Source organism: Cyprinodon variegatus, unplaced genomic scaffold (genome assembly GCF_000732505.1).
Source record: "Cyprinodon variegatus isolate N-32 unplaced genomic scaffold, C_variegatus-1.0 Scaffold14, whole genome shotgun sequence".
NCBI lineage: Eukaryota > Metazoa > Chordata > Actinopteri > Cyprinodontiformes > Cyprinodontidae > Cyprinodon > Cyprinodon variegatus.
Genome location: NW_015150467.1, coordinates 2605427 through 2618224, shown reverse-complemented (window position 1 = coordinate 2618224; position 12798 = coordinate 2605427). Strand labels below are relative to the sequence as shown.

Sequence of the window (12798 nt, the reverse complement as noted above, 5' to 3'; positions counted from 1 at the left end):
TGGAGTGTAAACGCTTCGCCTATGAGAAAAAGGAGCTGCGCACGAACCGAACGCAACACACGCGAACCGAGGCAGTCGAACCGAACGGTTCGGACGATTTTCATAAACCGTTCCATCCCTAATATAAATGTACTGTTTATCAGACAATATTCTCCCAAAATTTAGAAAATTTCAATAAAAAAAAAATCCTGTCTTAAAATCTGTTGGGGTTTTTCGTTATCTTATGCAGCCAGTTAGTTAAACATCAGCTTTTACACCTAAATTTTGCCAATCATATATCCATGGTCATCTGTTAATCAATTTTTTTCCGTCATAGCATCTTGATTCATATGTCGCAGCTAATATACGCAACGGTTGAAATAAGAATCATTATTTACTTTATCGTTGAGTTCCGTCCCAGTGTTCACAGGGATGGATGTTTGTGTCTTCGGCAGGCATAGAGCTAGCAGAACTGGCAGCGTTGCGAGGCAAGGGCTCAAACATGTACGACTGTAAGGCTTGCTTGTGAACCTTCCGCCACAGCAATCCCGCCCCCTTGATAAAGAACCAATCACATTCACTTTTTTCACTCGTGTAAAGTTGGGCACCACTCACAGCCACTTCCCTACGACTTTAAACATCAAATATCTTCTGATATCAACTTGGTTGATAGTTTTAAGGGACCATGCCTGAGTTAAAAAAAAAAAAAAAAAGATTTTTTAATTATATTTTGGTTTGTCTTCCAGGTCTACGCGGTCACTTTTTGGAAACGATTCCCTCCAACAGTCCGAGCTCCTCTAACTCACCCACTGAACATAGCAGGCCTCAGGTCATCCCAGGACATACATCCAGTCCAAGCAGAGTGATGGAGGACGATCCAGATGATGGATCTCCTCTGCCATCGCTGCCCACCGAGATGTCTGAGGACAACACAGACTCCGACCACGAAAAAGAAAAGAACCAAACAAACTGCAGGGGCAACCTGTCAGGGGATGAACACAAAGGCGAGAAGCATTTTAAAATGGATGACCAAACTGATGATGATTACGGTGATGAAGAAAGTGAGGATTTTGAGGAGGTGGTTCTAAACCCAAAGTCTCTAAATGAGGTCACATCGTTAACTGACAGAACTAGTCCTTGGACCAGCATCCTATCAGACCCTGATCTAGTTTCTGCAGAGAACAATGAGACGCTGAAGGAGTCGGACATGAGTGAGGAGGAGGAGGACAAAAGTCTGGTGTTTACTCTAGAAAGTGATGTTTCTAATGAGAAGCCCAGAGAAGAAGACGATTGCCATCATAGCTCAGATGAGTCGGAAATTGGGGCTTCACATCTCGAGGGAGATGAAAACAGGATGCTTCAGTCTGTTGATCACACAGAACCAAACCAGCTGAACAGCCCCAACAAGTCTGGTGACACGTCACCCAGTCTGCAGCATGCCACTGACACACACGGTGCTTCAGGAACTCAGGACATCGACGAAAATCAGCTCCAACCGTATCCTTTATCTATATATACCCAATTTACATCATCATGCTTTTTTATTTGACCAAATTATCTTTTTAAACCAGATATTTATTCCATCGTGGGCTTCCATTATTAATTATAGAGCACGGCACAGCAAAGTCAAAAAAGATTACAGTTACAAAATAAAAGCAGGGATGAACATTCGCTTGTACACCAGGCATTATTTATTTTAAAGTTTTAGCCTGTGATTTGAATTAGGATAGAGTGGGTTGGTGTTGAGAAATGAAGCCAGTGAAGGTTTTTGAGGACAGGAGGGAAATCTGATACCAGTGTTGTGTGTGAATAGGACATTCTAGTAGTCCAGATGCCAGCTGACTTGTTGACAGATTGACGTTTTGGCGAATGCCCTAGTTGGTTGGTCTAAAACTGCTTTATTTGATCAAGCTGCAGAGGGCAGAGCAGGTGGAGTTCAATACTGGAAATGAAATACAAAATGTGGTTGAAGGAGGCTGTTTGCAAGAAGGAAAATTTCAGAAATCTCTATAATATGATAATCTATTTCTTTAGTTGAGTATTACAGAAGATCTGAACATTTAGAAATTAAATTACCGTTAAAGGGTTTGATTCACTACAGGAGAGACATTAGTGAATGATTTAGATTAGTTACGCAATAAGGAACATTTATTTTGGCCTAATAGATGACATAGACGGACTCGGATGTGTTTGGTAATTTTAATGAAGCAGGCTTTGTTTATGGCAGCACATATATAGTAGTGTCTAAAACCATCTAAAAACATTGATCTTGATTTCGTTTGTGAATTTACCTATACATGTATTCTTCTTATAACCTTTACCTGGCGCCTGCCAACATTAACTTATAATCTTTATAAGGCTTAGACATTTTATTAAATTGGGAAGAAAATTATTCCTGCTTTTAATATTTGTTTAGTTTGTGTTGTGGGAAGCCAAATTCAGTAGTGTCACATAGAGGACTATAAAAAGTTTAAATCTGCAGTAGGAAAATGTTAATTATTAGGGCTGCACCGATTTATCAGCCAGCTGATTGATTGGCCTGAATTTCCTTAGTTTTGGGAGAATGCTGATCCGCGGAAACTTGGATATGAAAGCGATCTTTTCCAGGAGTCTGATCTAACTCTGTAGAGGTCTGAAAACCTCTCACTGTCAGGGCCTTAAAGCAGTTATTTCATTTACAATAATTCATGATTTTTCAGTTTGATAAGATTGAAATATGTTGTGATCTTGTAACCACTTACAGTGTCCGTTATAAAAAGAAACCGGTATCGATCAAAACCAGAATCGGCATGTCAAGCTTTTTAAAGATCCGGAATCTGTGATCGGCTAGAAACCTGTAATTGGTGCACCTTTAACAGGGATGTAGAATACTACCTGTGTTTCTGGTTGTTGTTTTTTTTAACTTACCTTAAGCTTGTTGCCCATGGAGATCCCTAATTTCTTCCTCACCTCTCACCAACTGGAGTCGTCACTGAAAGCAATCCGTTTAGCACCGTCTTTCTCTCAGGCATCTTATGACTCTGTAAGTATTTCTCATTACTTTTACTTATGACAATGAAATTTATTTCGTTATTCCTGTTTTAATCAGATTAATTCTACACCATCAAGGTGCTGGATGGTTCAGGTATAAAGATTTCAAATCTTATTATTACTCCATAATGAGGTTTTAATCTGTTTAGTTGGGATACCAGAGATCTACCAACGGCTTACAAAGTAAATTGTAACATGAAATCAGGTAAATAAAACATTATAAAACTGAACTCAAGTTAGATATGAATAAGAGTTTAGTCAAGAAGATTAACTTGCTCTTTTCTAGATTTGGTTTTCTGTCATATGCCAAGCAATAAACTGCGTTTTACACAATAATAGCACATTTATTTATTGCTGTCGATGTTATTACATGGTTATTGATGTACTGTAAAAGAAAGCATTACCCATGACAGCTACTGATTATTTTAAATGTCATTAAAACTCAGCTTTGAATAATATTGTATTTGAAACTTTACGTTAAGGCTTTGGGTAGGTTAAACATTGAAAAACAATGCAGCGAATCATAAAACTAACATACTATCGTCCCTGATATGCAGACAGAGTTATTAAACTAAATTTAATAAAGTAGAATATTGTTGAAAAGCTCATTTATTTTGGTTAACTCAGTTCACACAAAAAGAAACATTGTATAGATTAGTTATTCAGTTTTTAAGCATTGATTTCTGTTTTAATGGTTTTCTACACGAAGCTAAAAAATTGAGTATTATAATTTTATGTGAGAGTTTGTCATTATTTAAAAAAGGTCAGTTTATTCTGACAAATGTTTCTTATTTATTCAATGTTAATGTATTTTAGATTTGTCTTTTGATGCACCGACAAAATAGCAACATCTGTGTTCGATCCTCCTTTGTAGCCATCAATGGGTTAAATAATAATCAAAGCTTTCTGCTCTGTAGAACCTGATGATGTTCAGGAAGCTGTGTGTTCATTGTTATTGCCAGCGACTTGTCTAAAACATGTAGGGATCGGAAGCCCTCCAGGGATTCTCAGCTGTTTGCCTGTTTTATTTGAAGCCATAAAATCTTCACTTCCAGCATTGTGTGTAGAGCAGAGTTGTGGTTTAGAAAGTCATCAGTAAGAAAATATTGAACAACTGTGACGATGCTGCAGTTAAAGCAGCATGCCTGAAACCAAACCTACTGTACGGTTTAAGAACCGGTTTAAACCTGTTAATTTCAGGGTTGTGTTGTTATGTTCTGCATGGAACGATCAGCAGTAACCAAAGAACACCTTATTGAGTTGGAGTGATGACACATCACAAACATGCAAGTCATTATGTCAGGCTTAGACATACCATTGCATAGGAGCTTTGCTAATGTTATTATGATTCATCTCTGTGGTACGTTTGTAGGGTCCGGCTTCAGATCACCGCAGCGTTCAACCCCGCAGACGTCCTCGCCAGCGACCCGACATGTCGCCTTCGTCCTTGAAGAAACAGACGGAGAGAATATCTAAGATATTTGCAGCACATTTCGATAAGCCCAGTTAGCACTGTTGCTTTACACCACAACAATCATGTAAATTATTTTTATGTCTGTATCTTTTATAAATAAACATTTTTTGCACTTTGAATCTTTTTGTCTACTTTGAAGTGAATCTTTACTGCCTTTTAGACAACTTGGAAGATAAGCTATTAAGATCTCTTCTATATTGTTAGTCTTGGTCAAGATGATTGAAAATTCCCAAAATATATCAATGTTTTATTTCAGTGATGCATCAAGAGGAATCATTGCTTTTGATTAAAAAAAAAAAAGCCCTTAATGTTTATTACCATCNTTTATCGATTTTATCGATTCGTTGTTGCAGCCCTACTTTATTTCATCTTTAATTTTTTTATGTAAACTCCATAGGATTATATTATTTAGGTTAACATAGAATAAAAAACAGCTTATAAGATTCTTTAGATGAAAAGCTCCTTTTCTATGAATTTTAAGTTTTGTCAGAATCTGAAGTTGACCATTTGAGAGATGTTAGCCAATTTTAGAGTATTGCCAAGTACTACTGTTAACCACTTTAATTATAATGTAATTCTAATTAAGTGTTTTTTAAGCTTTAACAGGTTATAATGTCTCACTAGCAATAACATGACAGAGTAACACTTTCTTTTACAGTACATCAATAACCATGAAATAACATGGTAATAACATAGCAAGTCACACATAACAGTTTCTATCAATGGCCACCACCTACCAACGGCTTACAAAGTAAATTGTAACATGAGATCTGGTAAATAAAACATTATAAAACTGAACTCAAGTTAGATATGAATAAGATTTTAGTCAAGAAGATTAACTTGCTCTTTTCTAGATTTGATTTTCTGTCATATGCCAAGCAATAAACTGCGTTTTACACAATAATAGCACATTTATTTATTGCTGTCGATGTTATTACATGGTTATTGATGTACTATAAAAGAAAGCATTACCCATGACAGCTACTGATTATTGTAAAGGTCATTAAAACTCAGCTTTGAATAATATTGTATTTGAAACTTTACATTAAGGCTTTGGGTAGGTTAAACATTGAAAAACAATGCAGCGAATCATAAAACTAACATACTATCGTCCCTGATATGCAGACAGAGTTATTAAACTAAATTTAATAAAGTAGAATATTGTTGAAAAGCTCATTTATTTTGGTTAACTCAGTTCACACAAAAAGAAACATTGTATAGATTAGTTATTCAGTTTTTAAGCATTGATTTCTGTTTTAATGGTTTTCTACACGAAGCTAAAAAATTGAGTATTATAATTTTATGTGAGAGTTTGTCATTATTTAAAAAAGGTCAGTTTATTCTGACAAATGTTTCTTATTTATTCAATGTTAATGTATTTTAGATTTGTCTTTTGATGCACCGACAAAATAGCAACATCTGTGTTCGATCCTCCTTTGTAGCCATCAATGGGTTAAATAATAATCAAAGCTTTCTGCTCTGTAGAACCTGATGATGTTCAGGAAGCTGTGTGTTCATTGTTATTGCCAGCGACTTGTCTAAAACATGTAGGGATCGGAAGCCCTCCAGGGATTCTCAGCTGTTTGCCTGTTTTATTTGAAGCCATAAAATCTTCACTTCCAGCATTGTGTGTAGAGCAGAGTTGTGGTTTAGAAAGTCATCAGTAAGAAAATATTGAACAACTGTGACGATGCTGCAGTTAAAGCAGCATGCCTGAAACCAAACCTACTGTACGGTTTAAGAACCGGTTTAAACCTGTTAATTTCAGGGTTGTGTTGTTATGTTCTGCATGGAACGATCAGCAGTAACCAAAGAACACCTTATTGAGTTGGAGTGATGACACATCACAAACATGCAAGTCATTATGTCAGGCTTAGACATACCATTGCATAGGAGCTTCCCTAATGTTATTATGATTCATCTCTGTGGTACGTTTGTAGGGTCCGGCTTCAGATCACCGCAGCGTTCAACCCCGCAGACGTCCTCGCCAGCGACCCGACGTGTCGCCTTCGTCCTTGAAGAAACAGACGGAGAGAATAGCTAAGATATTTGCAGCACATTTCGATAAGCCCAGTTAGCACTGTTGCTTTACACCACAACAATCATGTAAATTATTTTTATGTCTGTATCTTTTATAAATAAACATTTTTTGCACTTTGAATCTTTTTGTCTACTTTGAAGTGAATCTTTACTGCCTTTTAGACAACTTGGAAGATAAGCTATTAAGATCTCTTCTATATTGTTAGTCTTGGTCAAGATGATTGAAAATTCCCAAAATATATCAATGTTTTATTTCAGTGATGCATCAAGAGGAATCATTGCTTTTGATTAAAAAAAAAAAAGCCCTTAATGTTTATTACCATCCAGTTGTTCCTGTAGAGCAGCACGATGCTTCGTACATTTATTTTTTAGTTTTGTCCTTTCTTATGCCTTGCGGTCCTTAGCTCACACCACAGGTTTGTTTAGATAAAGGGGAACCGACCTCCATTGGCAGTATGATTTCCTCTGGAATGTCAAATAAAACTTCAGCATTATAGGTCCTCCACCATGCCTAACTATGGGAATACGATGATTTCCCATATATCTTTTTGTTTTGCACCAAAACCACTTGAAGTATTTGCTTATTTTCTTAATTTTAGTCTCCTCTGATCAAAGCATGCAGCATTACTTTATTAAAATTTTTTGTTTGCAAAATAAAAATGTATTTTATTTTATAGGGTGGTAATGTACATCATACATTTCTAATGCGTTGCACGCAGGGATTCTTCCGTAGCATGCTCTCTTAACTATGGTGATACTTGTAACAATGGCTATTTCGATGAAGTTCAACTGTTGTTTAGGAATCACTCATTCATAGTTCCAAAATAAATTGTTACATTTATTAAATTGTTATATGTTAACAAATGTTTAAATTGGACTATGATTCATTTTAAAGGCTGGATAAAGTGAGTAAATGTAACTTAATTATGATATTATTTGCTAAGCTGATCTGGTTTAAACCAGATTGCCACCAGTCAAACCAGCTGTTTAAATGTTCATGTGATCAAACAGGTGGATCAGCTGTAAAAAAAAAAAACACGCCCTCCGGCAGTGAAGCTTTAGGTACTTTGAGAGCTCACAGCACACCTTGTTCACTGTGTCATAACCACAATGGGTGTGGTACGTCTGTTACTGTTAAGAATAGTTATCAACATGTAAATGGATTGTCTTCAGTCGAGGATTTGTCTCAACATACCAGCTTGTTCTTGTTTTCCAACTTTCAGACAAATCCCCTCCAGCTGCAACAAGTAATGGAACAAGAGGAGGACCATACTCTAAGAAGCAAATTCTATTTATTATTACCTGAAACCTGATGTTGGCTCCAGTAGTTCGTTTCCTGACATGAAGTCCTGAAAGGATGCAGAAGAAACTTTGTTGAAGTTGCAGCATGACAGAATCCTCTGTTGATTTTTATTTATTTTTTTCTTTAAAACTTGATCTTTAAAAGTTTTTGAAAATGGTGGGAGGAGGAAAATCTGATTCGGCTCCAACAGCTGTTAAGATTTTTTCAGCAGGATCCGCCGGTTGCATGGCTGATCTGGTCACCTTCCCGTTGGACACAGCCAAAGTACGACTACAGGTAAAAGAAAAAAACAACAATCAGGATGTACTGTAAAGGTTTAAAAAAAAAAAAGTATAGGAATTGTAATAAATTATTTATAATAAGGGAGATCTTACATTTTTTGAACTTTTATCCTTTAATGTTAGATGTGATCCAAATTTGTATAATAAAGTTTTAAGCAGAACAGTTCACAGATTTAAAAAAATTGAGTTTATGTGAAGTGACATCCTTCAAAACAGCCTGCCTTGACATTTATCCTTAAAGAAATCAAATGCTTTACTTATTAAGAAAACATCCCAATAATCACTGCTTAAATACTGCAAATCTATGTTAAATACTAATTCTTACAGATGATGCACTGTTTTATTCATCTATGAATTATCTTCAATTTAAATTTAGTTCTAGATAAATTCCAGAGCAAAGAGCAACAGTTCCATGGCCTTATTTGATGTAATTTTCTTGCTTTAGTTAGCATAAAATGTTTGGTTTTTTTAAACATACAACCTTTTTGATTTTTTTATTTCTAAGATTAGTCATACAGGCTGGGCACAGAGAGAACAATAAGGACAGCAGCCTGAAGGAACTATAGAAAAGAAGTCATAAGAAACCTATTTTTAGTTTGCCATAATCCATGGAGGAGAGAACAAAAATGTGGAAAAAGGTGTTTATGTGAGATGAGAAAATCCTGTCTAATATGCAAAACACCCTAAACACAATAACCAGAATGAAACAGGGTGGTGGCAGCATTATACTGTGGGGATTTGCTGGAGGCTTAAAAACTAAAGTTCAGCACACCGTGACTAAAAAAAAACAGCAGAGAAAATACATCAGAACATTTAGTCCTAGAAAGGCCTAGTTAAAGCCCACATCTAAATGGGGTTAAAAATTTCATTTAATAGAGTCTCTCTATTTTGCAATGGATTGTTTCATTTTTCAGAAGTTTTGAAAAACAAATTATTTCCTCTGACTTCACAAATATGTGCTGCCTTTCAAATAAAATCCTGTTTACATATTTGGACCTATGTGGTTGCAAAATCTACATGATCAATGGCAAAATGTCCAAGAGGGAGATTTAAGTACCGACCTTTTCTTTGTCTCGAAATGTTTTTTTTATTTCTTCAGGTCCAAGGTGAATCTAAGGCTCTAACAAAAGGGGAGAAGCCAAAGTACCGAGGTGTTTTTGGCACCATCATCCCTATTGTGAGAAATGAGGGGCCAAAAAATCTATACAATGGGCTCCTGGCAGGTCTACACAGACAGATGTGCTTTTCCTCAATACGGATCGGTCTGTACGACACCATGAAGCAGCTCTATGCCAACGGATCAGAGAGTATGTTTCTGCTGACAAAAGCTACCTGTAACGCCTTTCTAAAGGGTTCTGATATTAAGAATTGAAACAACAATTACATTACAAACAAAATGTGATATTTTAAAACTATGAGTGGCTTACTTTCACAGTGCGGTAAAAAAACGGTTTATATAAAGCTTATTCAAACAGTACACAGCTTGGATTTTGTTCAGCTTGTAAATGAGAAGTTCTAAGAATAAACATGTCTTTAAATTTTAAATATCCGACACTGCTCTCTTGTGTCAAACAGCAAAAGCTACACCAAAGCACATTAAAATCATTTACTTTAGCTTTAGTTATCTGTCCACACATTTTTATTGATTCCATATTAGAAAACAAATCTATTTTTTCCTTAATGAACCTAAAAAAAAGGGGGAAAGAATAGAGTTGGAGTTGTTATTCTCGCTTTTAGGATGTAGAACACACATCAGATTTCTCACTGAAGAGGAAATCAAAGGCCTTATTAAGCCAGCTTCTCTGTCACTGTTAATTATTAAAAAAAAAAAAATATATATATATATATATATCAAGGCTTTCAACTGACTGGCCAAGAAGAACCAGTCAGCCTACAGCTGCCTGCCTGAACTAAGTCTATAGGAAAAATTTAAATCTTACATGTCATAAAAATTTGACAATCTGACTGACAATTTGCATGTTTCTGTGAAGTTGCTTGTAGTTGCCAACTACCATGAACTGCTGTGTGACAGATCCTGGACTCGGGACCCGACTTCTGGCGGGCTCCACCACAGGAGCGATGGCGGTAGCTTTTGCTCAGCCCACCGACGTGGTGAAGGTCAGGTTCCAGGCTCAGATTCATCGGCCTGAGCACGGTTCTGTGAAGAGGTACAGCAGCACCACCAATGCTTATAAGACCATAGCAAGAGATGAAGGCCTCAGAGGGCTTTGGAAAGGTATTTTCAAAGTCCCACTTCTTTTTAACTTTGTCTGCATTGTTTATGAGAACTATTGCATGTCTGGACGTGGAGTAAAAACAAACATTGGTTTAGGCATAATGCATGTGAACTAATGTTCTGTTTTTTTGGAAAAATAAACAAATGGAGCAGTCATTGCATCGATGGACTGAGCAATTGAAAGTAATCAGGGGAAATTTATGAATACGAATATTATTATGAACAGTTTTGTTGTGAGGTTGTGGACTTCAGCCCAGCTTGGATTATTAAAGGGGGGAAAGCAAATACCAAAACAATCCAAACATGCAAAGCACAACAAAAAAAATTAAAAGAAAAGAAAAACACAATCATGTTTTCCCCTGGGAATGTAGTGTTGGTGCGTGCAACACAACCGTACCATTACCCGGCATGCCACCAGTAAAAAGTATTCTTCACTGAGAGCTAATAAACTCCAAAGCTTTCATGCTTATTCTATAATCATTGTATAAATAATCCTCTGAACGCATTTTCACTTCTCCTCCATCCCGTTTTGTTTTAGTCTCTGAGCAGGGATAGTATGCACAGTTTGGAGGTGTGTGCTCTTTCTCCACCCCCAGCCTGAAACCCTGTCTGGTACCAGAACAATCTCGGTGTGCAATGACCATTATGCATTTTTAATTTAGGTGTTTATGCCTTGATTCCTTCTGTTTTCTTTCCCCTGCTAATTTATATAAAACTTATTTTGTTTAGGCTGTCTGTTGAACATAACTCGCAACGCAATTGTGAACTGCTCCGAGCTGGTGACGTATGACATTATTAAAGAGCAAATCCTGAAGAGCAAACTGATGACAGGTAGTTGCCCTTCCCCTGTTGATCCCTTATGAGTGTTTGCAGACTTTATTTAAGTATTTGCTGTATTTTTCACTGCAGACAACATGCCTTGTCACTTCACCGCAGCCTTTGCAGCAGGCTTCTGCACCACAATCGTTGCGTCTCCAGTGGATGTGGTAAAAACCCGCTTCATGAACTCAGTTCCTGGGCAGTATAGCGGTGCCGTAAAATGCGCTCTGACAATGCTGCTTCAGGAGGGGCCCTCAGCTTTCTATAAGGGGTAGGTGTCATTGTTAAAAACCAGGAGATTCAATCCAAAAGCTCAGTGATCATATGTTTCTTTTTTTTCTAGCTTTATGCCTTCCTTCCTGCGCCTTGGATCCTGGAACATAGTGATGTTTGTCAGCTACGAGCAGATTCAGAGAGCTGTGATGAGATTTCAACGCTCCTGGGAGCCTTGGATCCGAACAGTTTGATTGCTGGTTAACAGCTGGAATGTTGGTAGTGAACAGTTGCAAAGTATTTCACCAGAGAAGCCATTCTTCAAAGGCCATTCTTCAGGAATGATTGATGATCATTATTAATGTAATAATTGTAACGGGTTTTTTGTGTTTTTACTGAACTTATTATTTTAGAAAAAGTTTGATAACCAGAGGGACTTTATGACCATTAAAACAATCAGATTAATGTGTTGGATCAGAACTTTTAAAAGTTATTCATGTTAGTACAGTTACCGGTACTCTTTCTGAAAAGTCTGAATATTAAGATTAGACTAACACAGTTTAATGTGGTTCTGCTTCTACCAGTTCAACAGGACCACAGCAGGTTTGGATGTCGGCTTATTTTCAGGTTTCAGGTAAAGGATCCAGTAAGAAGAAGTTCTTTCAAATACTTTGAAATAACCCAACACCAAATAGTAAATAATTTATGAAACTACAGAAGTGTTGAAGCAGTCAACTTACTTTTGTGCCTTTTTTTTTTTTTTTCAAATAAAATGTTTTAACAGTTTTTTGGACGCTTAAAAATTAAAGAGTTAAAAGTTGTTGTAGTACTAATGATACTTTTTGGAAATCCTGATCATAATAGTTTTAAGTAATGCACTGCTGCTTGTCTCCCAACTGTTGCTAAGCACTGCTCTTCAGCTGGCCCAAAGAAGCTCTGAGTCATAAGAAGAAGACACATTTTGAAGATAAATTAGCTTGATTTATCAGTCTGTATTTTTAGATGATACTGTTTTTATAAACCTCAGCTGTGAACATTATGTTTGATCAGCTGATTGCTGATTTTCTCACCTGACATACAATTTAATAAATAACTTATGCCGTAATGACCCAGGGCATGTGTTAGAAAGATGAAGGGTATCCAGGTGTACTTATCTAAATGAGGAAACTGGCAGCCTCTCACACAATACAGTGCAGAGAAAAATAATGTTATCTTTTCAGGATCAAGTTTTATACTCATCTAATGATTAAATGAGGCTGTCTTCTTGAACAGCGACTCACCCCTCCAGAGGGTTTGGTCACGGGGAAGTTGCCAGCCAATGAAATGTTCTCATCTCAGTGGCTGTCATTTATACTGACATTTGGAATTAGAAGGTCCAATTTTTCAAAAGTGTTTTAACTAATTCTTTAAACCATTAGATTTA

General features: G+C 36.6%; 2 protein-coding genes across 2 annotated transcripts in view; both read left to right on the top strand.

The window, feature by feature from the left end:
• c2cd3 (C2 calcium-dependent domain containing 3) overlaps positions 1-4584 on the top strand; it is a 21776-nt gene extending 17192 nt beyond the window's left edge. Inside the window, exons 31-33 of the mRNA XM_015383535.1 lie at positions 726-1476; positions 2893-3001; positions 4382-4584. Coding sequence (XP_015239021.1) covers positions 726-1476; positions 2893-3001; positions 4382-4519 — 998 coding nt within the window. The 3' untranslated portion in view covers positions 4520-4584. The remainder of the gene's footprint in view (positions 1-725; positions 1477-2892; positions 3002-4381) is intronic.
• A 3050-nt stretch (positions 4585-7634) lies between these two features.
• On the top strand, positions 7635-12189 carry LOC107089975 (mitochondrial uncoupling protein 2-like). Its single transcript, XM_015383072.1, has 6 exons — positions 7635-8102; positions 9207-9414; positions 10140-10343; positions 11073-11174; positions 11253-11433; positions 11506-12189. Exons 1-6 carry the CDS (start codon positions 7980-7982, stop codon positions 11627-11629), a joined length of 942 nt encoding a protein of 313 aa, XP_015238558.1. The 5' UTR covers positions 7635-7979; the 3' UTR covers positions 11630-12189.
• The last annotated feature ends 609 nt before the right edge of the window (positions 12190-12798 follow it).